Source organism: Netta rufina, assembly GCF_964035555.1.
Source record: "Netta rufina genome assembly, chromosome: 4".
Classification (NCBI taxonomy): Eukaryota; Metazoa; Chordata; class Aves; order Anseriformes; family Anatidae; genus Netta; species Netta rufina.
The window spans coordinates 64,187,806-64,210,462 of record NC_140127.1 but is presented as its reverse complement, the minus strand read 5'-3'; the positions used below and the strand labels follow the sequence as shown (position 1 = coordinate 64,210,462).

The following is a 22,657-nucleotide window of genomic DNA, read 5'->3' as shown; positions in this document are numbered from 1 at the left end:
AAAAGACGTTAATAGGAAAAGTTGCCAGCAAAGAGGCTTCTAAATGAATGTTAAAAGCAAGACTGACTCAGTGAGAAAGACACTTGAAATGGTGACTGATTTGCTGTTGCGCTTTTGGCTGTGGTATTATAGGTCATTTTGAAATGTGTTTCTTTCTTTCCCTGTCTGTAGAAGGAAAAATCAGCTGATTGGTTAGACACTTGCATTCATTTGGGAAAAATAAGACGGTTATGCCAAGGACTATTCTGTTGCATTGACAACTACAAAATAAGGATTCAAGTTTAAAGGGGACCCTACTCATGAGTAACATTTTCTCTCAGGGTAGTGAAACTGTTCTCACACACACATATCATCTAAATAGGTTCACAAGGACATTGCAGCCATATGAACCTGTTAGAAAATTAGAAGTTTCTAGAAATGTCTTAGTGTTTAGGAAAATTTTATGAATGTTTCTATGGAGTACAATGGGTCACCATCAAACAATAAACCTATAAAATGTGTGTAGGCTTATATTATTTTTCTGCATGACATGGTAAGATGAGGGCCCCTTTGAGAAGGCAAAGACAATAGAGGTGTGAATGGGAAGGCTTCAAGGAAAGATGGGTGCAGTGATTTTTGTGACAACCAGCATGATTTAGATATACCTTTAATAGTTTATTCTTGATCTAACTTCAATCCAGCAATGGACCTCTATTTGGTTTGACATGATATTCCATCAGCGTATTGTGATAATAGACAGTCACAAATCTCCAGCTGCCCTGACTTTTAAAGGATTCTTAGCTTCTATTTTGCACTAGCAGTATATTCTCCTGTTGACTTCAGAGAGGGCTTCTCTTGGAATATACTGAACCAGATAAGGACCATGCCATGAAGGACCATGAGGTTCTTCACAAAGTATTTCAGCCTACTGCAAACTGGAAGTAATTTTTATGCATGGAAGACCAAAAACCAACAAAATCCTATGTAAGAGTTTAATGTGTAAATATAGTATCTCACTAGCACACATCTGGCATATATTGAAGAATCATTTAAAATAAGATCTAGAGAGATATTGCTTGATCAGTAACTGAAGTTATATTTCATATCCAAATGTATTCCTGCAAGTAATGGTTTCTAATGTTTTTATAATATGATTTTCTCTGGCTGCATGGCCTTGTATTTACCCATATTAAAATTTAAAACCTTGTTATAGTCTTTATTATAGCAAAGAAAGGTCATCTACTCATGTGTAAACAAACCATTTATCTTCTCTGTTTCAGCAAAAGCCCATTGAATTAAACAAATATTTACTCAATGATCATAATTACAGTGTATGTCAGTTTATAGAGTCTGAAGCGCGTTGAATCTATACAAAGAGCCTTTAAAATATTTCGATTATTTTAGAGACATGAATGAGTCCAAAGATTTCAGAACAAGAGCTCTCTGTTGGACTGTGTAAAAAAGTAGTGTGCTCTTACTTTTTTGTATATTCTTGTCTTGGGGACTGATTTCTAAACTTTCCTAATCCCCGTTGAAAAGGCTTAATTATTATAATCATTTTTTAATCAATTAGCTTAGTGAATACATTGCAACAGAAATGGTTTAATGAATAATGAGAGTCAGTATGGTTGTGATGAGAAGTTCTTTAGAAGTAAAAGACTACAAACGTATGTTCCTTTAACCTGATCAAGGATGGAAAAATACAAATGAATTCTCTATTAGATTTTTAACTGCTACAAATAAGTTGATTCTTACCTTTCCAAAACTCCCCTTCCCAATAGCCCGCAATATTTGAAAATGGTCAAAGTTAACTGCAAAACAAAGGAGAGAAGAGGAGTACAGTTTGTAGAGTGCTAAGTCAGACTCAGAAATCAGATAACAAAAAAAATGACAATGATTCCAATTAATGTCATTTTACCATGTGATATTTACCTTCTACCCTTAAAACACCAAATATATTTAATAGCTAATAAAAAGTTTCCATTAAAACAAGCTCAATTAATTTTATTCATCAGTCCATGCTGGCCCAATGTATCCAATGCCCAGTATCCCCAAAAAAACCATATCCCTGCTTTAACCAAGAAAAAAGATAATTAACCTGTCTTAACCATAACAAGACAAAGTTACAATTACATCTATAAGAGAAAACTGCCCAGTGTTTTTTAGAACAAGTAAGATCTTTTAAGTGGGTATTGAATAATAAATTAGAAATAGGTAGTAATAAATACTACCTGCTAACAGAATATGTAGCGATATAAGGATAGTATTTTTCAAGTAATCACTGTGCAGTGATTCCCATATTCTTTTGTAGTGATGAAAGCTTGCTCTTAGTAGGATCATCCCCTCTAGACTTTGCCACCTTAATATAGTACCTAATTCTAATATTTTTAGACTATTTTGTAGATGTATAATACATTTGTTTGGGAAATTTTCATTTTAGCTTGTCAGTAGAATGGATTTACTCCCATTTCATGAAAATCTGACAGAGTCTGTCCTAAACATTGAAGTGGTTTGCTGTGAGAGTGAGCAAGAGATTTCATTTCTCAGAAATGTCATTATGTTTGGTGTTGTATGAGACTGAACACAGCATGACCTTCAAATCTCTGGTTCATTGGTAGGTCTGGTGGTTAAAAAAGTCCAACAACATCCTGAACAGAATTGATTTCGAGTCATTGAAACACAAACATGACAGTGTGTGATACAGAGTTTACAGTCATTTGTCAAAAAAGAATCTCACTTAAAGCTAAATTCAGTGAACTGGAGTTGACAAAGTTCACTGCAACTTAACAGGATTTTTTTTCTTAAAACTTTCCTATGTTCCTGGTTTTGGTCATGTACCTTCAACTATATGCCTATTATTGCCGTAAGAGTAATCAGCAAAATTATGTAAACAGACTGTCACTGTAAAAATGTGGTAACATGAACAAATACAATAAAATATGACTGACGTCATGATGAAGAAGAAAATAATATAAATCTAATAATAGGTTAAATATTTATCAATATATATATATACACTTATATAATATATGTAATATATTTATATTATAATATATAATATGTAATGTATATAAGTAATATATATAATATGTAATATATATATTATATATATGTATATACAAGCTACATCATGAGTAGAGTGTTATAAGTTTGATGTATATCAAGCCACTGAAAGAGGCAAAAATCTTATTTTCCCTTTTGCAGTGGTATCTCATTTACACTATTAATATCACATAATATATTTAAACATTTGTTTATTTATGCTTGCTTACACTGCCTTCAAGGAAACATGGTTACCCCTTTCATTACTGCATCTATAGCAACCATCTTCCTGGTAATTGCTGGAGACTAAATCAAATACAGAACTAACAGATCTGAAAGCAGATGACTCTCATCTTGAGCAAAGATGTTAATTGTGAATACAGCAGTTTTAGGATTTGGTTACTAAAATAAAATAAATAAATAAATAAATAAATAATGCATAACTTTGCAAAGGATTAATAAGCTGTTATTGCTGGAAAGCAAATTTTGTGCTGAATCATGTAAGAGTTAGGGTAATCCAGATGTTTGAAAGAAGCAAGATTCTCTGTAAATGACTTGCTTGTTTGTTCCCAGCCCAAAGATTTTAGCAGTGCGATGCTGTCTTGTAGATTCTGTTGGTCATTACTGGTGTGATAGGCAAGATGGTCAGTTTAGGATAATGCCTTCCACAAAGTCATGTCAACTTAAATCTTGTTCCCACAAGTCATCCTTCCCAAGTAGTGACTGCAATCTTTAAGATGATCATTAAGTTTTCACAGGACTTGAACACAACATTGAAAAGATGTAAAACATTATGTTCATCTCATTCACTTATTCAGTGTGGAAAATTCAGCAGCTTTTCCCTCCATCACCAGCTGGTGTTCTTCAGGTCACTCCCCTGCTTTCAAGCCTCTGATGTTTCCTGTTCATCTTACCAAGTTTTAACAAGAATTTTAATTAAAGAAAGCTTATTTTGACTTTGTCCTTTACCTTGCAGGCATCCAGTTGAGGCCAGCTCCCACGTACAACTGGAAAATCGGTGATACAGTCTATAATTATCTGGTTTTAATTCAAGTCACATTTCAGTAGAACCTGACCATATTATTGAGCTGAAGCCTGGCTGGTTTTGAAATATATCAGCTTGATAAATTATTTCATTTTTTCATTTTGATTTTTTTTTTTTTTTATGAAACTGAAATAAAGCATTTATTATTAGCTATGAGAAGGACATTTTTTGTTGTCCCTATAATTTCTATTCTGTTGATCTGTATTTCTCTAGTGGTCCTTATTGCTCTGAACAAGTAGAGCAACTTCTTTTGTTATTGGATTTAATTATAAATTGGACTTCCATAAGAAAGAAATTATTAAACAATGCATTTGGCCATGAGTTAGTTATATGGCCATGGATTATTAGTAAGTCATATAAGTGGTTAAAAAACATAACTATAACAATTGATCAAATTTCTCAGTTTTTATATTTAACATGGTTAGAAAGTGGGATGTAACATTTTCAGATCTTCATTAAGAAAAAAGAGTACTTTCTTTCTGTAGTTAACTGTATCATAAGCCTTATCTTAAATCACAGTACAGTGATTGCAGCATGTTTTGCATAAGGAAAATGAAAGGGATAATTTTGCACTTGAGACCAATGTGAAGTTCAGCTGAGGCAAAATTAAGATGTTTTAAGAAACAGTTCCATCAATGGCACATCAGCCATGTAGAAATCATGTTAGCACCACAATCCTAATAAAGAGTCAAGTTAAGTTTACTGACACCTTGTTGCTAAACTAATCATTCTCTTCAGGCTTTTTTAATCTCCAACTGTCAGATTTTATGGCGTATTTTGTTCATCACAATTTTTTTTTTTTTTTCTGTTCTGTATGTACTTTTTCTCCCTTCCAGTGAAAATTCAACACCACTGGGTCACCACTTATTCTCAGAATTACAGCTCTCTGTGACCTCTAGCATTTCCAATGTTCAAAATATCATCAAGATCAGACACTGCCTTTTCCTCTGTGTAAATAAGATATCACAAGTATTGTATTCTTGTCTTCTAAAACATCACATGTCCAACTCTCTTGTGGAGCCTGGTGTTGTAGCTAATGACATTTTCCTAGCACAAAGCCCAGCTGAGATAATGGTGTGGTTTCAGAAGGACAATTTCTTCAGTAATACTAATATAACTATTACCCTTTTAGAAATAGTTTGTCATATTTTACTCAAGAAGAAAAAACCATATGTTGCAACTTCCTGATAATTTCCTTAATTTTACTATTACAATGTACTTAAGTGATCTGAGATATTATCTTTGAACTTCAGTTTTAGAGAATAGATATTTTTCGGAAACCAAAATCAGTTTTTATTGTCTTCAGCTATTTTTTCATAAAGACAAATCCACAGAATGAAATTATGTGTGATCCCACAACAATATGAGGGAATTTCCTTTCAGTTTCATTGATTTTCAACATTTTGGAAAAGTCAAGAAGAACCATGTTTTCCACTTACCATTTTCCACCCAAAAAGTCACTATTAATTAAAAGCTGAGAAAGACTATGGAATAAAACAAAGATATTAGGCTAACTAAGGGAGAAAATAGATCAGTATTTATGGTGTCTGTTGCATGATACAGTATCAGAGTGACTGACACTTGTTAATTTCAGTAATGAGATATATATGCATATAAAATAAAGAATTTTGTTTCTTTCAGTTGAGTTGCACTCAAATAAATCAAATTAATTCCATTGCACAGCTCCAAGTCTTTGTTAATTATTGTAACTACATGTATACCTTGCTTTTATTATTTTCATGGTTTTGAAATAACCTTGTGTTTCTTTTTCCAGTAGTTTAATATAGAACTAATAAAATCTTGGATGATGGTGATGGAACTTGCAACCTGAATGAAAGTTTGCACCCTGCTTGCCATGAAAAAGTGAAAAAAAAAAAAAAAAAAAGGTGGTTCTAGCTAGTGCAGATACTTGATCAAATACATTATTTCTCTCAAAAATATCATGAATATTTAGAAGGATAGCACAGTGGTTTGTGACCAGCTTGGTGTGGTGTAATTGCCTGAGGTAACTAGGGAAATAAAACTAACCTTCACATTTTAAAGAAAATGTACAACATTGAAGAAGCTTTCAGGATAGGGCATAGCTGCATTACCTGAGCATTCCCTAGGCTTCCAACCTTAGATGCTATCGCGCTGGGGAAACCTGGAGTGCTAGCTCTAAGGAACAGTACAGAGCATAGAGTGGAGTGGAGACACCACGGCTAGGCTCTGTAACCAGGTGGGGACTCTATTGTTCTTGTGCACACCAAGACCGATAAGCTGCACTTTTTGCCACCCTGAGCCAAGGACCTGTCATGTTTTGACAAATGCTGTACCCTAGTGTACTTTTTGCTCATTATAATATCATTATAATACCAAAACACACCTCCATCCCAAAAGCTACCCGCCTCCAAGGTGCGACCACCCCTCACAGAGCATGTGCTCTGAATTTCTCAGAGCCTATTACTTTAATCGGAGATGGGAGAACTTTTCACCAATCGTAACTAAGATATGCTTGACTAGAGTCACTCAAGCTCCACCTAAAAGATAGAAAATAATGTAAATTGGCCTAAGAGAGAGGGGATGTTAGGGAAGATACCACCATCAGGGGAGATACCATCCCGAGGGAATGCAACATCCTTAGGACCTCCTGACTCCTGGGATCAGTCAACAGGCTGAGCTTCTCTTCCCCTTCCCCCCCCACTGGGACGCCTTTGGGTGAGATTTGAATACTTGTTTATAAATCTTTCTAGAATCTTTGATCCTTTTAACATGTTAATTTCTAGGCTGCGCACCTGTAACACCTGTAACACCTGTGGATTTCATGCGTGCTAACTTGCTTTTGCAGACAGTCGCTATTGCCAGCAATCCAAAGAACCTGTGTACCTGTTGCTGTAATAAATCACACTTGATTGCATTGTTATAGCTCTCATTAAGTGCAACTAGGGTAAGGGTAGTTATATGTTATTGGTGAATCCGTGACCGTGATAGTTCAGTGTTCTGAATCCAACCAGACCCCAGATGATTAACACGTTATTGGTGAATATCCAACCGGATTCCAGACAGTTAACACGTTATATGTGAATCTGACTGGACCCCAGGTGATTAATACGTCATTGGTGAATATCTGACTGGACCCCAGACGGTTAATGCGTTATTGGTGAATCCGACTTGACCCCAGACGGTTAATACGTTATTGGTGAAATCTGTGATTGTGATAGTTTAGTACCCTGAATCCGACCGGGCCCATAACGGTTAATCAGCTACACTCCTTAATGTGACACTTGGTTACAAGAGGCCCTTTTCTGGCACAGCCTTCTCACATGACAAGTGCTTCAATACCTTCTTCCGCTATCTATAGAAACAGCAATCATTACATTTCTAAGCAACTGTAAAATTAGGTATAGGAAGTAGTTCAGTGCTCAGACACACAAGTATTCAGGAGAGTAGTGACAGTCAATCCAGGTAATAGTGCTTTACCTACAAAGACTGAAAGCAATTTTCAAAGTGATGAAACGCATATTCTGCTGTGGAAGTGGAGGTACAGAAATAAGTAGATGATTGACTCTAACCACACATGTCAAGTTTCTGCAGAGCTGAGAACAGAACCTAGGTCCCTCTTCAGACCACACCATTTCTCAGGCACATCTTTCCAACTGCATGAGTTTTGATGGAGCAGTCATTTAATAAAAAACTTTATAGTGAAAGATAAAATCAATGTTTCTTGCTCAACTAATAAATATTTCTTCCTCAAGGATAACGTAAACTATGGGGAAAATTTGCACCTCAGGGACTATTATTTTTTTATAACTATCCTACGAAAACACTGAGTAGCTTTAATAGAAAGGACGAGTATTCTTTTTCTTTTTCTTTTTTATTTTTTTTTTGTACAAATTACTCACCATTGTATGAATAATGATGTGTCAAAATAATTATTTTATATGAGTTTACTTCTGCTATGTTATTCACAAACAGTACAGTGATTTGAATGAAGCCAAAACAAGCAAACTGTTACTTCATCACAAATCTTTATATTTAATTTATGATATCACACAAGAACCCAACATTTCTACCCTTTGAATTGTAGTTTTACTACTCTAAAATATTCTCAGACTACCTAGCATTTGTTCAAGTGTGAATTAAGTCTAGCTCAAGAGGTAATATGTATATCAGGTGGATGCTACACAGAGCTGTTGCTCTTCTTGCAGCTGAGGGATATTGACAGTATACTTATGTGATTAGTCCAAACACAATTAATAATCATTACCTGAAATAATCTTGTATCTACAAGAGCAACTATCCAATCGAAAGTGGTCAAAGGAAAAATGCAGACTTACTTTGCACCACAGAAAATAAATTAGGAACTTTATTAAAAAATAATAATAATAATTAATGAAGATAAATAAATAAATAACTTAATAAGCTTCCAGAGCTACATCCAGCTTTTCTTCTCTATCTGATTCCCACTGACTTATTTGGTCTCTGTGGCAGTAGTCAAAACTGGAACACAACCTCTAAAGCATTCGGAAGTGTACAATAAAGCCATATATTTCTTCTAGATTTGGCCTGTAAAGTTTCACCTGCTTTAGACCTGCTCTACTCACTGAACAGTACTGCTATTAGGGTTTCAGACTAGTTCTGCAGTCTTCTTTATGTGTGTCTCCTTTTCAGATTATCCAGCCTTTCCCAGAGAGAGACACTATGCTACGCTGACAGAACCTCAATATCTCAGCAGCCTTCACTTGTTAAAATTACTATAGTACTTCTATACAGAAACACACAAGATGAATAACCAAGTAGATACAGTCAGTACTCATGCTTTAGTACTCAAACTGGAGTCACCAGCTTGAATGGATATAGACAGGAGAAACATGAAGAGTGCTTAAAAATTAGATTAAGGGACATAAAATGGTTAAGGTAGTTATAAAGAGTCACATTCCATCATGCTTTATTGATGGGAAATGCAATAGTGAAGAAAGATTCTGTTTAAATTAAGTATGAAATGAATTTTTGTTGATGGAACAGAAAAGCCAGTCGTACCTTTGAGGCTAGCAAAGAATACAAAATCTGTGTAGCTTCATTAGGTTTATGGGTGGAATAAGCCATTCCTATATACTAATTGATTGGGGAACATGCTAATTAGAAAGAGTTACATAACTGAAGGACAAGAAAAAAAAAATAGTTTCAGAGCTGATTTTATCTTATTAATGATAGAACATGGCATTTTTTATCATTGTATTTAGGGGCCTTGCATTCAAATTACATTACAATGGCTCAATTCTTCAAGCTTAATGAGTGTTTTAGTCTCAGTATAAACTATTTCTAATTATTATGTTAATCATTTTTTATAATTATCCAGAGTTTAGTTGCAATTAGAAAAAAAATGAAGATCTTCTTATGTTAGATAAATGTAATTCAAAATTCAGCTAATTTTGCTTTGAATTTAAAAACACATTTCAGCCTGATCATATTTGCAGTCTGAACATATGGAAAGTGTAATTCCTGTCTCATGGAAAATTCTGATACTTGAATGTTAGTCTATTCTCAAAATAAAAGTTATTTCAAATGGAGAAGAAGAGTTATGACTATTGATTTTTAAAAGTAACTTTCCTATTAACATTTGAAATAAACTTTTCATTTTGAAATGATACCATTTTTTGCGTTTTAAAATATCAGAAGCAATAATAATCAACTTTCACCCTCTACAACTCCAGCTGAAGAAGTTCAGAAGAGTTAATCTTACAAAAGGAAATTATTTCAGTTTTCTCTATCAAAATGAAATGTTTTCATGATAGTGAGAAACTTCCATTTCATACTTCCTGATTGATCAAGAGTGATTTCTTTACAGTTTGTTCAGTACTAAGATGTATGCCTTGTGATTATGACTGTGTCCAGTCATCTATGACAGGAGGTCATTGACTGAACTATATCATCTATAACTTAGGTATACTCTTAGCACTTGCATGATGCGCATTTTGTTCACTCAGAGGTGGTAGTGTGTTGGATAATGGAAGATGTAATCAGGTACAAGATTTGGGTCTTTGTAAAGGAAAGAGAGTATCAGAATTGAACATCTTTGTAGAAGTGTCCTATCACAGAAATGTAGTATAGCTTTAAATGGACCCAAAATGAAATTAGCTTGAAAATACAAATTTGAATTCCATTCAAAAACCAGCCTTGTTTTCCCAATCTAAGACTTAATTTTTGTAACAGAAATTAACAGCATTTTAATTTTGCAGTGTTTCCCATTTTCCGTAAGTTTTAATTTCCCATTAAAAAATTATTCAGAGGAAAGTTCATTTTTTTTCCAAAAAATTACTTCTCGGGGGAGGGGGAGCGGGGGAAGGGGGGGTGTGCGGACAGAGGGATGGAGGGGAGTGATTGTCAATATTTTTTGATATCTCCCAGCTATCTCATCTTTAAAAAATAGTGAAGTGTAACAACCTCTGCTCTAGATTGCCAGAAACCGGGATAAAACCTTAGTACTATGGGAAAATATCATTCTATATCTCTTATTTTTGTATTCTATTAAGAAATATCTGTTACTATAGATTGAATATAAAATAAAATCTGTTGTGATGCATTATGGGAATTCTTATTTCCTTAGGTTAATACTCTTCCAAAGTGACAATTCACATACAATTTAGCTACATATCAAATTCATAGAATAGATGATGAACAGTTTTCTCATTTAAACCAGTGCCCACATCATGGCATTCTACACTCTGTTTAGTGAAATTGACCTCAAGTTGTGCTGTTAAAAGCGTGTTTTGTTTTGTTTTGTTTTGTTTTTTGCTGAACAGGTAGCAAATTTTCTGGATATATTAAAGCAAATACTGAGAATAACTACTACACTACCAGTTTCTCCTGATGAAATCCTCTGAAAACTGTATAGAAGAATTTGGTGAATCAGCTAATGATTTACACTGTTAGAGAAACAAACGTGTTGCCACAAACAGAAATTAATTTGAAATCCCAAAGAAAAATCATGTTTGAAAACAACCAAGTTGCCACAGGAAAAGATGCTAGGATTGATACTCAAAAGCTGGTTTCCTTTTTAATTCTGTAAAAGAATATAAAACCTTTGGTAAAGTTATTTTGCAAATATTGGAAAAGAAGCAAAGATGCAGTTTTGCATTCCCAAAGAGGTTCTGACACCTAGGAAAACAAGAATCTGCTTGAGCATAGGATTTAAGTGAAATAATTTCTCTCCAGAGCTGTTTACACTTCTGATAAGGCAAAATAAAATTATATTGCCATTAAATATATCTAGTTTGTAAAATATATCCAGCAACAAACTGAAACCTGTAAAATAAAATGTGCTCCTTGGGCAAGTCATAGAAGCTGCAAATCATTACAGCTTTCTGAGAGGAGCTTAAACTGAAACTACTGAGTGCCATTCTACAACCTGAATACCTGTTCTGTGGAATTTGAGACATGTCATCCCATCCCCACACACACACACCCCCAAAAAAAAAAAAAAAAAGTAATAGCTACTAGGAGGGATTTACAAATATCAGAGACTTGTCCACAAGTCACTAAAATCAATACAAAAAGCCCTATAGCCATAAACCATAGTAGCACTTTGATTTGAGAACTGCCATTCTTTTATGCCTAAGATCTTCTCAAAGTTACCTTGCTAAGGGCTTCATCAGAAGCTCCTGGGATGGCAGGGATTGTTGTGAGCATTACACAAGGGAAAAGCAAAAAGACCCTTGTTCTGTGGAAGGTGTGGGAATGTTCAGTGGTTGCATTGCCCCATGAGAATTTTAACACCAATTCAACGAAATTAGCTCCTGCATTCTGAATGATTGAGCCCATAGAGGTGTTTAATGGCACAAGTTAATGGTATCGATCAGAAAAGCTCTTGTGACTGAATGTCTCTGCCATAGTCTTTCTTAGGAGCATTAGATTAAGAAATAAATATTTCTTGGCTTTATGCCTCTAAAACTTATCCAAAATTTAGTCATTATAAATCATATTCAGAGCGCTTGGTATGCTGTGTCTGTGGTCATCAGACAGCTTACTCTGATTCAGCAGCACACACAGATTGAGGTACCTGGGAAAAAGAATGTAATTGAAAAGCAAGGGTTTGCTTGTGATGGTTTGCTTGAGCAAATATAAGGAGAGATTACAGGGAAAAAAAAATAGTTTATTTTAATAAATATTGCCAATGTGACGCATGCAAAAGCAGTGTGAAAGTTTTGATCTTTTGAATACAAATTCAATTTCATCTCCAAGGAAAGCAAATAGAAAATTATCTAGATTTCTCATCATTTTGCTTTGTGACTGCTTTCCATTTTACCTCTTTTTCACTTGAAAAGGAAGTGAAGGAATTACAAAATGAAGAAGTTTTGGTCTGAAAATCAAAATTCCTCACTGTTGAATATTTATGATCATTTTTGTTTTTCTGTTATTGAGCATTTGTCTATATTGAATGTGAGGAGAGCAGGAGCTAACCACTTCTCGTGGCAAATGGAGTTTTAGATTGGATTAAACTAATTGGGGGCACCTCGTGATATACTACAGGGTTAGTTTTATCATAAGTCTACTTTCAAGGGCAGTAGAATGAGATAGTCACCTTCATAAGGAAGTTTTTTTCACTTAGTACTGTAGGAAACCTTATGAAAGCAAATGATCTGTTCTGCCGTGTACAAAGGGAGTCTGCAGGCAACTTCTCTATTTAAGCTAATGAACAACATGTCAAAGCTGAACAGTTTGAATGCATCTAGAATCCTGCTCACTTTGCACTATAGAAAACATTTTTTGTATAGGGGGAAAAAAAATGGTAAATCAGCCATCCAATCATTTCCACAGAATTTGTAGTAGTATAAATGATCCTCTGTAGGCCAACGAACTAGTGTGGGGAACTAGCTCCAGTGTGGGGGAAGAGTCATTCAGATGGGGCAGAAACCTGTGAAAGATACTGCAAAGGAGCTCCAAGAAATTTTATTATAAAGAAAGTAAATCTGAGATGGTCTAATTTGATTTTTGCTAATTTATATCTATCATTTAGGTCAGAGGTTGGACTCGATGACCTTGAGGTCTCTTCCAACCTAGAAAATTCTGTGATTCTGTGATATAGACATTAAAGTCTGTAAAACATGCAGTTTATGTATTATACATTTACAGGGTTTTTTTTATGCAAAAGGAGGGATCAAACACTCATCCCTCTTCTATTAAAATATGCTGACTATCATTCCTCCATTTTGTCCTCAAACATAAACAAGCACAGGCAATAAAGTTAAAGGCAACCAATCTGACTTCTGAAAATAAATAGGAATGGTGAAAAACATGCTATACCATAAAGATTTGAATTAATATAGTCTAATGTACAACTGCTAATATTTGAAAACATTGTTACCAATTTAATCTAATGGATTTAAAATTATTTCTTATTAACAAAACAAAACAACAACTACAACAAAAAGCTGAATAAACCTGACAGCTAGGCAGAAAACAGAAGAAACACCAAATTTGTTGTTGTATTTGCAAAAAGTCAGCATTCCCATCTTGTAGGGATCAATCCCAAGCTGATGGCATGTCCTCATGTGGAGTGCAGTATAAAATAGGAAAGAATGACTACCCGTTTAACGTCACCATTGATGATGTGAGCTGCAAAAATTAGCACAGAGTGTGATATGTTTTACTTGTCTTTTTTGGAGGGATCAGGCAATGTCTTCAGAAATTCCAGTGATGAGTAATGGTACAGGCAACAACCAAGATGAAGCTCCCTTGACGGCTACCTAAGATTTAAAATAGCAGTGGCTGAAACAGCTCCAAAAGAAAAAAGAGACAAAATACAATAGTGGCACGCATGAATGGAAAACAGTAGTGTGAAAAAGCAACTCAATTTATAATATTTCCTGATACAGGATGTCATTTAAATGAAAAGGCATCTACAAGTTCTGAAAAAAAGAAAAAAGTAGAACTATAGGACAATGCAGACCTGGAGTGGGGAAGAGACTGAGACTGTAACTAAGAGGAATCTCTTCAGAGTCAAGCCCTTGCAGGGGAACCACAGACAAGACATTCTTCTAATACTACTTCCATACCCATGGGGGTAGAGGATTGTTGATTAGATCAGTCTGAAAATAGTAATTTGGTATCTTAGACTGAGAGCAAGAGTCTGATGATGGTCCTCCTACCTAGATGGTCTTGATCCTGTCAGTCAAATTAGTGTAAACTTTTTGCAGCTTTATTTTGAAACAACCTTTCTCAGCAGCTCGTTGGTCTTCTGACACAATGACTGGTCAACCACCCATACATTAAGCTGAAAATATAATTGGACTTCAAATACAGGGACTTTCACTTTTAGGTTTAACATAAAAGTTAGGTTTAACACAAAAGTGAAAGGAATTTGCATTACCAAATCAACTACTCTTTTTCAACAAGCAGCAAATAACCACAGATTGTTGTGAAAGGCCTGTAATGACTGATCATAGATTTTAAGTGTTGGCATATAATTTAATGTTATGAAAAATAACATCAGAAGTCAGATGTTCCTTAGGATGGACCGATATGTAAAAATTCTCACCTTTGCCATATAGCTATTGTTGGTATTTATCAGTGGCCAGAGCCTGTGTAACCACACCTGCCTAAAGCCCAGAAAAGTTTTGGATGTAGCTGGGAACAGTTATGTATTAGTACTGTATTAGTGGTGTAGGGATGTTCACTTACTGTGCACAGGATTCATTGTGACTGGCCACATGAAAGCACGTGATTCTTTCTCCAGGTAAGCTGGCACTGGAGTTATATGACATGAAGAATTGAAATTATTAGGTTATTGGGCTTGGTGCATTGGGTAATAATGGCCTTCAATTACAACTTAAGTCATGACCTCATTGCCAATTCAAAATAACTAGGATTTAGTTAGGCAGTGTCAAATCTTCAGGATAACCATAGGTTACTTTGCCTCAACATAAGGTCTTGCAACTGCTTTTGTTATATCTACATTCTGTTAGCACATAACATTCAGGTAACCTTTTTCTAGTGTAGAAAGGTTTCTTTTGCATAGACTCATCTGTTTAGTGGAAAGTAATTAGAACTTCTATTATCATCTTAATCACTCATCCAGGTATTCTATTATAAAGTAATAACTTATACAATTTTACTATTATAAATTCACAAGTCCGTAAATTTATTTTTTTTTTTTAAGATCAATGAACATTTTAATTAAGTTATTATGAAAACAGTTCCGTTTTGCTACAGGACTGAGCTTTAATTCAAAAAAGCTATAAACTTAGTAGCAATAGTGGAAACATCAAAAATCATCAAGGAACAACAGAACTGATGTAATAGACCTTATCGCTGCCAGTGAATAGGAAGGAAGCCTTTCTGAGACTCATGTTGTTCTTAAGCTCTTTCAATGTGTAAACGTGACATTGCAACTAAGGAGAAAAGTTTCAGGACTTGCTCAGGTATAAAATGCCTTTAACATTTTTCATAAGTAATGAAATGTATCTCCCTTTTGTTGAGAAAAGAGGGTTTTTGACTGATGGTATTGCTTACTTATGAATGAGCTGACAAAAAGAATCTCTGAAATCTATTGCTAGGAGAAATAGGTTGACAGGTATGTGCAATAGAAAAGGTAATCTTTAAGAAAATGTATTGCTAAAATACAGAAAGTCTAAATTCCACTTTAGCTATAATAGACTTCTCCGTGAGATCAGTAAATACACAGTAGACTATGAAACTTTTTTTTTTCAACTAGAAAGTAGGAATATTCACCTCCCTCAGTTACTATGAGGATAACCTCATTAATAACTGAACTGGAAGGCTGAGGGAAGTTGTTATGGGAATAAAATGTCAAATTTCAGTGGACCAAATTTCTCCTACAATAAAATTCACCAGAGTCACTTTCAGGTGAAGAACAATTCTTTAAATGAAGTTATTGACAAAATCATCAGCAAGGCATCAGTCAGTCTTATCCAGATGGAGGCCTCTATAATGCCAAATGGGGCAGGGGAGGCTAAGAAACCTTGTTGCTTTAGGATTCTTTGTGTGTTGGCTCCAAGAACACTTTTCTTGCAGGTAGGTTTTCAGAAAATGAGTCTTAGTACTATGTTTGTAGAAGGCTAGGAAACCATGTGAATAAGACTTAATCCAAACATCTAGACAAATTATGAGTTGTTGCCCTCTTTTTCTTTTAAATTCAGGTCCCTTTCTGTCTCTAACTTTGAATATGGGAGAATTAATTCCTTTGGTTATTTGTTTATTTTTAATCATGATTAGAAATGAAACCCTGGGGGCAAATAAGGACACAAAAATTAGAAAGATGCACATTTCAATTGACATTACTCCCCATTTAGTGTTTTTAAACTCAAGTAAACCCCATGGATTTCAAAAGAATTTTGACAGTTCTAACATGTAGCAGGAGTGTGCCTGAAATATGGAGCAATGGACTTGTTTTACACTTGTCACTGTAAGATTACTGTTCCTCAGTTTGATACCAGAGATGTTCCCTCAGGGAAAAAAAACTTTCAAAACAAGTAGGAAAACCTGCCAGAAGTAAATGTGGCTGTCTAGGTCTGGTTTATCTTTTTGGATTTGAAACTAATATCAAAATAGCAAAAACTTCCAGAACACTGAGATTCACTTCTGTGGATGTCCAGGCATTTCTGTCTCATGGTTCTTCCTCATCAAAAATGTTACAAGTTTTAACATGAAGAACAATCTATATGTCTCAGAGTTGTGAAGGCACCAATTAAACATACTGGCCATGAACTTCTTCCCCTGCTCCCCCACTCCCCGTCACCACACTGACCATGGGCTCAGAAGCCCCACTGCAGCTGAGGCCTGGATCTGGCCACTGTATGAAAAAGAGCTGCAAGGAGCTCTGGGCTGGGACCTGCCCTGGGACCTTCCCTGCCTTTGCTGAGCTGTGCGTCACCTGAGCTGGGCTGCAGTCATGTCCATGCCTGGCCATTCACCTCACCTACTGTTCAGACTTTTGGCTGACCCTGTCCTTTCCATCACTGACCTACCCTGCTCCTCTGGCTTGGGGACAGCAGGCTGCACCTGCATTGAGGCCACCACCCCTGGCTGCTCCTGCTGTGCAGTGCCATTTCCAGTCTGGGCAATGGTTTTACAGTAATGACATCTAACTGCAGGTAGCAAGGCTGCACAACGGTAACTGAGGATAAAACGGGGACTGGAAACAGGAAAAATCATCTCTCATTATGGAAAAGGTCAGTCTTTATTTAAATTAACACCACATATAATGACTACAGTTAAGTGCTGGTGCTCCCATATGGAAGAATTAAAGAAAATTTAGAGTACTTTGTGCATGGGCACAAAGAAGAACCTTAGAATACCACAGACATCTCTTATACCAACCAAATTTTCATTGACTTTTAAGGGGGCAATCTCCTCCATTAACCCCACCCATTAGCCCATCATCATCCACTATGTTGTGCAATGAAATGTTTTTCACTATATAAATTAACACTTGAGTTGTATATTACTTGTAGTATAGGTCTCATAAATATTTAAAACTAAACTGTACTTCTAAACAAAAATAAAATCCATTTTAGGGATGGAACCTCAAGGCCAAACCTCTGAGATTCCAGGGAAACTGACCTGATTCTATCTTTATAGTTTTGGTTTTTGAAATGATCTGGAGTTGAAAAGACATATTATTACTATTATTATTACTACTACTACTACTACTACTACTACTACTACTACTACTATTACTATTGTTTATTATATTATTGCTAGTATTCTTACTATTTCATTTTATGAATAATTTAATTTCATAAGAATCACTTCACTTTGCTTGCTGTTTTGGAATATAATCTCCTGTGGGACTCCCAAAGTGTTTTTTTTGTTTGTTTTGTTTTGTTTTGTGTTTGTTTGTTTGTTTGTTTGTTTTATCTACATGTTCAAGATAAAACTTGTTGAATTTGAATCAGTATTCCAATGTGATCAATTTTTCCCAACTTCAGTTGAAGCAACAACCTGAATTATTAGTTAGCATTAAAACACTTTTTTTTTTTCTTTTCTATTTTGATATTTCATTTTTTGTAACTTTTTCCTTCAGGGTGCATAGAAAAGGAAGAAAAAAAGTCATGATGGTAACAGCTATGTTTAATTCATAAAGAAACTGCAGAATTTCAGTGCAACTCAACTTCCTTCATCTCAAGGTTTACAGGTAAATATTTAATGATAGAATCGGTGGTTTTGGTACTGCGACTAAAAAAGACGGTTTACTTGCCATACATACAGTGGCCACCTAAATGTAACAGTTTTTTTATTTCAAGCTCATTATTTATTCTCTCATCATTTCTCTACCTACCTCTGGGGAATCCTTCTAGTGGAGAAGCTGAGATAGTTCCAGCCTAATAAAAATATGCTTATTTACACACCACAAGCAATTATACAAAAGCTGATATGCCCAAGCACTGTTGAAAACAGTAAATATGAGTAAGAAAATTGTCTTTGTCTGATTTATCCACTGGTACATGAAAGATTTAATGTAAGCATAAAACCTCACAAAACAAACAAAACAAAACTGACAAAACAAAACAAAACAGAACAGATCCACCCCATCTCTGCTCATAGGCTCCATGTCATCTGGCACAGGGGTGACTGAGGGGAGGAGGACTTCAGACCAGACATGGTTCCCAGATTTATGTCTGGGGGTACACAGTAACAGGAGAAACTCATTTGCTTCTTTAAGTCACAACTTAACTTATAAAGACTTACCTTATATCACCACACAAAAGGAATGAATAAAAAGATTAATTTAATCTAGAGGGTGTGTAGCTAACAGATATTAATGGAAAGAACATAACTTCTAATTTTAACAACTGCAAAGCACAAACAAATAACAAACTGCAGAAGATAAAATTGTTCAATGCAGCAGAAGGTTTGTTAATCTTAATGCCTGAAACATTTGGTGCTATTGTGTGCTCATACTAATTCTGTATAAACACAGAAATAGAATCTCAAATAAGTTTAATTATAGATGTTAGATGAAAATAATGAATATTGGTAACTCATTTCTAGTGTTCCCTGCCATGTACACTGGGTTTGTTTTGACGAGTGAAATGTACATATAAAAAAAAAAATCTATGGAAAGAGAAAGATCTATAAATATACATGTATCTGTATCTATATTTTCTTAACTGGGATAATATGGTAAATTGGTAGATCAGAGTTTCGTCTGGCTGTTTATAAAAAGAATATTAAACACTCTCGCTTTCTTCACATTTCAAAAAGAAAAACTTTCAGAATAGCAAACAAAAAAAAAAAAAAGTTTATTTCTCACCACCAGGTCTATCCTTTTTTGTTTCTTTCTTTCTTTCTTTCTTTTGGCTATTTTAATCAACAACCACAGATGGAAAAAGGTCAGGAAATCAGCTTAAAATCATTAGAGATTATAAGAAATACATCACATATGATAGTAATCAGCAATCACAGAATCACAGAATCATCTAGGTTGGAAGAGACCTCCAAGATCATCAAGTCCAACCTATTACCTAACACTACCCAGTCCTCCACTAAACCATATCACTAAGCTCTACATCTAAATGTCTTTTAAAGACCTCCAGGGATGGTGACTCAACCACTTCCCTAGGCAGCCCATTGCCCATTCCAATGCCTAACAACCCTTTCAGTAAAGAAGTTTTTCCTAATATCCAACCTAAACCTCCCCTGGTACAACTTTAGCCCATTCCCCCCGTCCTGTTGCCAGGCACATGGGAGAATAGATCAATCCCCACCTCGCTACAGCCTCCTTTAAGGTACCTATAGAGAGCAAATCTTTCCCAGGTGGTCTGCTGGGCTGTATTTTTCTTTTCTAAATTAGAATGTAGCACAACAGGATGTTCTTTGCAACATCCAGGATATCCTGTCACTTGAAACATTAGGATGCTCTTGATCCACATATGTCTGTGGATCAAAAGATGTGTATGATCTACCCAGCAGAGAGAGGCTAGGAGGCTGAGAGCACATCCTGTAGCTGTTCATTAGCATTTTTATGCCCAGGGAAACATTCAAAATTCTCCACATCTCACTGGAAACAGTGAGAAAACTGAATGCCACAAGCAGTATCTTCTCTTTCTAAGAGACAATGTCTATACTGAAAGTGTGGCTTTCTATTCAAGTATTTTGATTATTTTTTTTTGATCCCCTATTTGATGAGGGGATCTCCTCAATGTATATAAATATCTGAGGGGTGGGGGACAGAAGGATGTAGCCAACCTCTTCTCAGTGGTTTGTGGGGATAAGACAAGAGGCAATGGCTGTAAGTTAGAGCACTGGAAGTTCTGCACTGATATGCAAAAGAACTTTTTCACGGTGAGGGTGACAGAGCATTGGGAGGTTGTGGAATCTCCTTCTCTGAAGATATTCAAGGCCTGTCTGGACCTGGGCAGCCTGCTCTGAGGAACCTGCTTTGGCGGGGGGGTTGGACCCGATGATCTTTCGAGGTCGCTTCCAACCCCTACAGTTCTGTGATTCTGTGACTTAAAACCTGTGACTGTTCTCCCTTCAATACCTGTAAAATAAACTGATGACTCCTGGTTTAGGAGAACCAAAGGTCTGAAGTCAGGGCAGTACTCAATATAAGTGCTCAAAACCACTGAAAACATGGTATTTCTTCACTGTCATATATTAGTTAATCTTTTCTAAGCAGAAGACATAAACTCCCAGAAAAGCGTTGTAAAAAGCTGTTCAGAGGGAAGATGCAATCCTAGTGACAACAAGAATTTTCATGACCACCAGACCAGCTCCACTTGCATGTCCTGTCTCCCACAGCCAATATCTACAAGTGTACTGGGTCTGGCTGGAATGTTAACTTTCCCGGCAGAAGCCCATACAGTGCTGTACTCTGCACTTGTAGCTGGAACAGCAGTGTTATCACACCAGTGTTGTGTCTACTGCTGAGCAGCAGTGGAACAGCATTGGGCCTTTCTCTAACCCTCCTAGGGGGTGGGCAAAAAAGTGAGGAGAGAAACATCACTAGGGCAGCTGACCTAAACCAATCAAAGGGATATTCCATACCATGTGGTGTCACACTCAGCAATAAAAGGTGGAAACAGGAAGAAGAGGGGAGGGGTGGGCTCTCGTTGAGAAGACGTCGGTCCTCCTCTCGAACACCGGCTGCGTGCGTTGAGGCCTTGCTTCAAGGACGTGGTCAATCATCGCTCATTTGTGGGAAGTAGAGAGTAATTTCTTTCCTCTGCACTTCCATATAGCTTTCATTTATTTTGTTTGTTTGTTTTCCTCCCTTTTTCCCCTTTCCCTTTTATTTCCCCTTAGTTAAATTGTTTAGTTCATGGTAGTCTTTATTTAATTATTATAATTATTTCCCTTTAATTAAATTATCCTTATCTCAACCCGTGAGTTGTTCTTTGCTTTACTTCTCCCCCTCCTTATCTAAAGGAGGGGGAGTGAGAGAGCGGTTGTGGGGTTTAGCTGCCCAGCACGGTAAAACCACCACAACAAGCACCTACAACTACTTTCAAGCTGCTCTCTTCTCTGGTTCATCAGTACAGAGCTCCCTAACTCTACAAGAACAGGGGCTTCCCTGATGAAAGTTTGGATCATCAGAAGAAAGTTCCATATTCTCTGACTGTTTGCTAGCAAAATCTTACAGTACTTAGTGGTGACTTTTCCTCGCATTATATCCAAATCTATTTTAGTAAAGGCTAACTTAGTAATACCCTACACAAAGTATTGTATAACTACCTCTGTAGTCTTCACAGGCAAAACAGTCAAATGTGTAGCTGAGCATAAAATAATAACTTTTTCCTACTTCTTAGAAAGAATCTTTTGATTAGTTTGTTCTTTGACTTCAAGTCTTTTGTAGCAAATCACAGTGCCTAAGGTGCAGTATTGTTCCAAAAGAGTTTGCAGGCTTTACAGGTTGAACAAAGATTTATCTAAACCTAACCCCAAAAGACATAAACACAATAGTCATAACATAATGAGAAAGCAATCCAGAGAAAAGCAGAGGTTGGTTTCAGAGACATGGAGGACACTCAGGAGGCTAATGGCAATTTCACAATTACATTACATCTCTGTTTTATCAGGGCAACAGCTAATCACAGGAAACAGTGAATGAAAACTAAGAACAGTTTTTATCGCTCAGCAAGAGAGGCAGAACAATATCATATGGAAATAATAATTACTGGGGGGATTAACTCAGTTTGCATTTTTAGATCTTAAATAAGGAATGGCAGGTGTTCCCTTACTATTATTTCAATTGTGAGGAACAAAAATAAAAAATAAAAATATTTTCATGTGATCCATTGGTGTATATTTCCTCGTAGATGTATTTCTCTTACTTAATACAGCAGTCATTCGGAATAATGTTAGTAATACATTGACACAGCTAGCACTCTATTTTCCTTGGTATAAAACCAAGGTAAAAATGACAGGACAGAAAAATATATCAGCTTTAGCAGTTATCCAAAAGTTTTCAAACTTCAAAGAACTGAAATTAAAAAAAAAAAAAAAAAGAGAGAGAGAGACAGAAAAATAGAAAATATTGTCAAATAGAAGTGGGAGGCTAAAAAGTGTATTATTAATTTATATTTAAATTTGAGTCAGATAACAAAAATTTAGGGTTGACTTGATAGAATATGTACAAAACAAATATTT

General features: G+C 35.6%; 1 protein-coding gene across 2 annotated transcripts in view; it reads right to left on the bottom strand.

Annotated features, from left to right (window-relative positions):
• Positions 1 to 22,657, bottom strand: part of STK32B (serine/threonine kinase 32B) — a gene marked incomplete at both ends in the record, with an annotated part of 178,012 nt that overhangs the window by 142,090 nt on the left and 13,265 nt on the right. For both annotated transcript variants that reach the window (XM_084285711.1, XM_084285710.1), the window contains one exon: positions 1,735 to 1,790. In XM_084285711.1, coding sequence (XP_084141837.1) covers positions 1,735 to 1,790 — 56 coding nt within the window. The remainder of the gene's footprint in view (positions 1 to 1,734; positions 1,791 to 22,657) is intronic.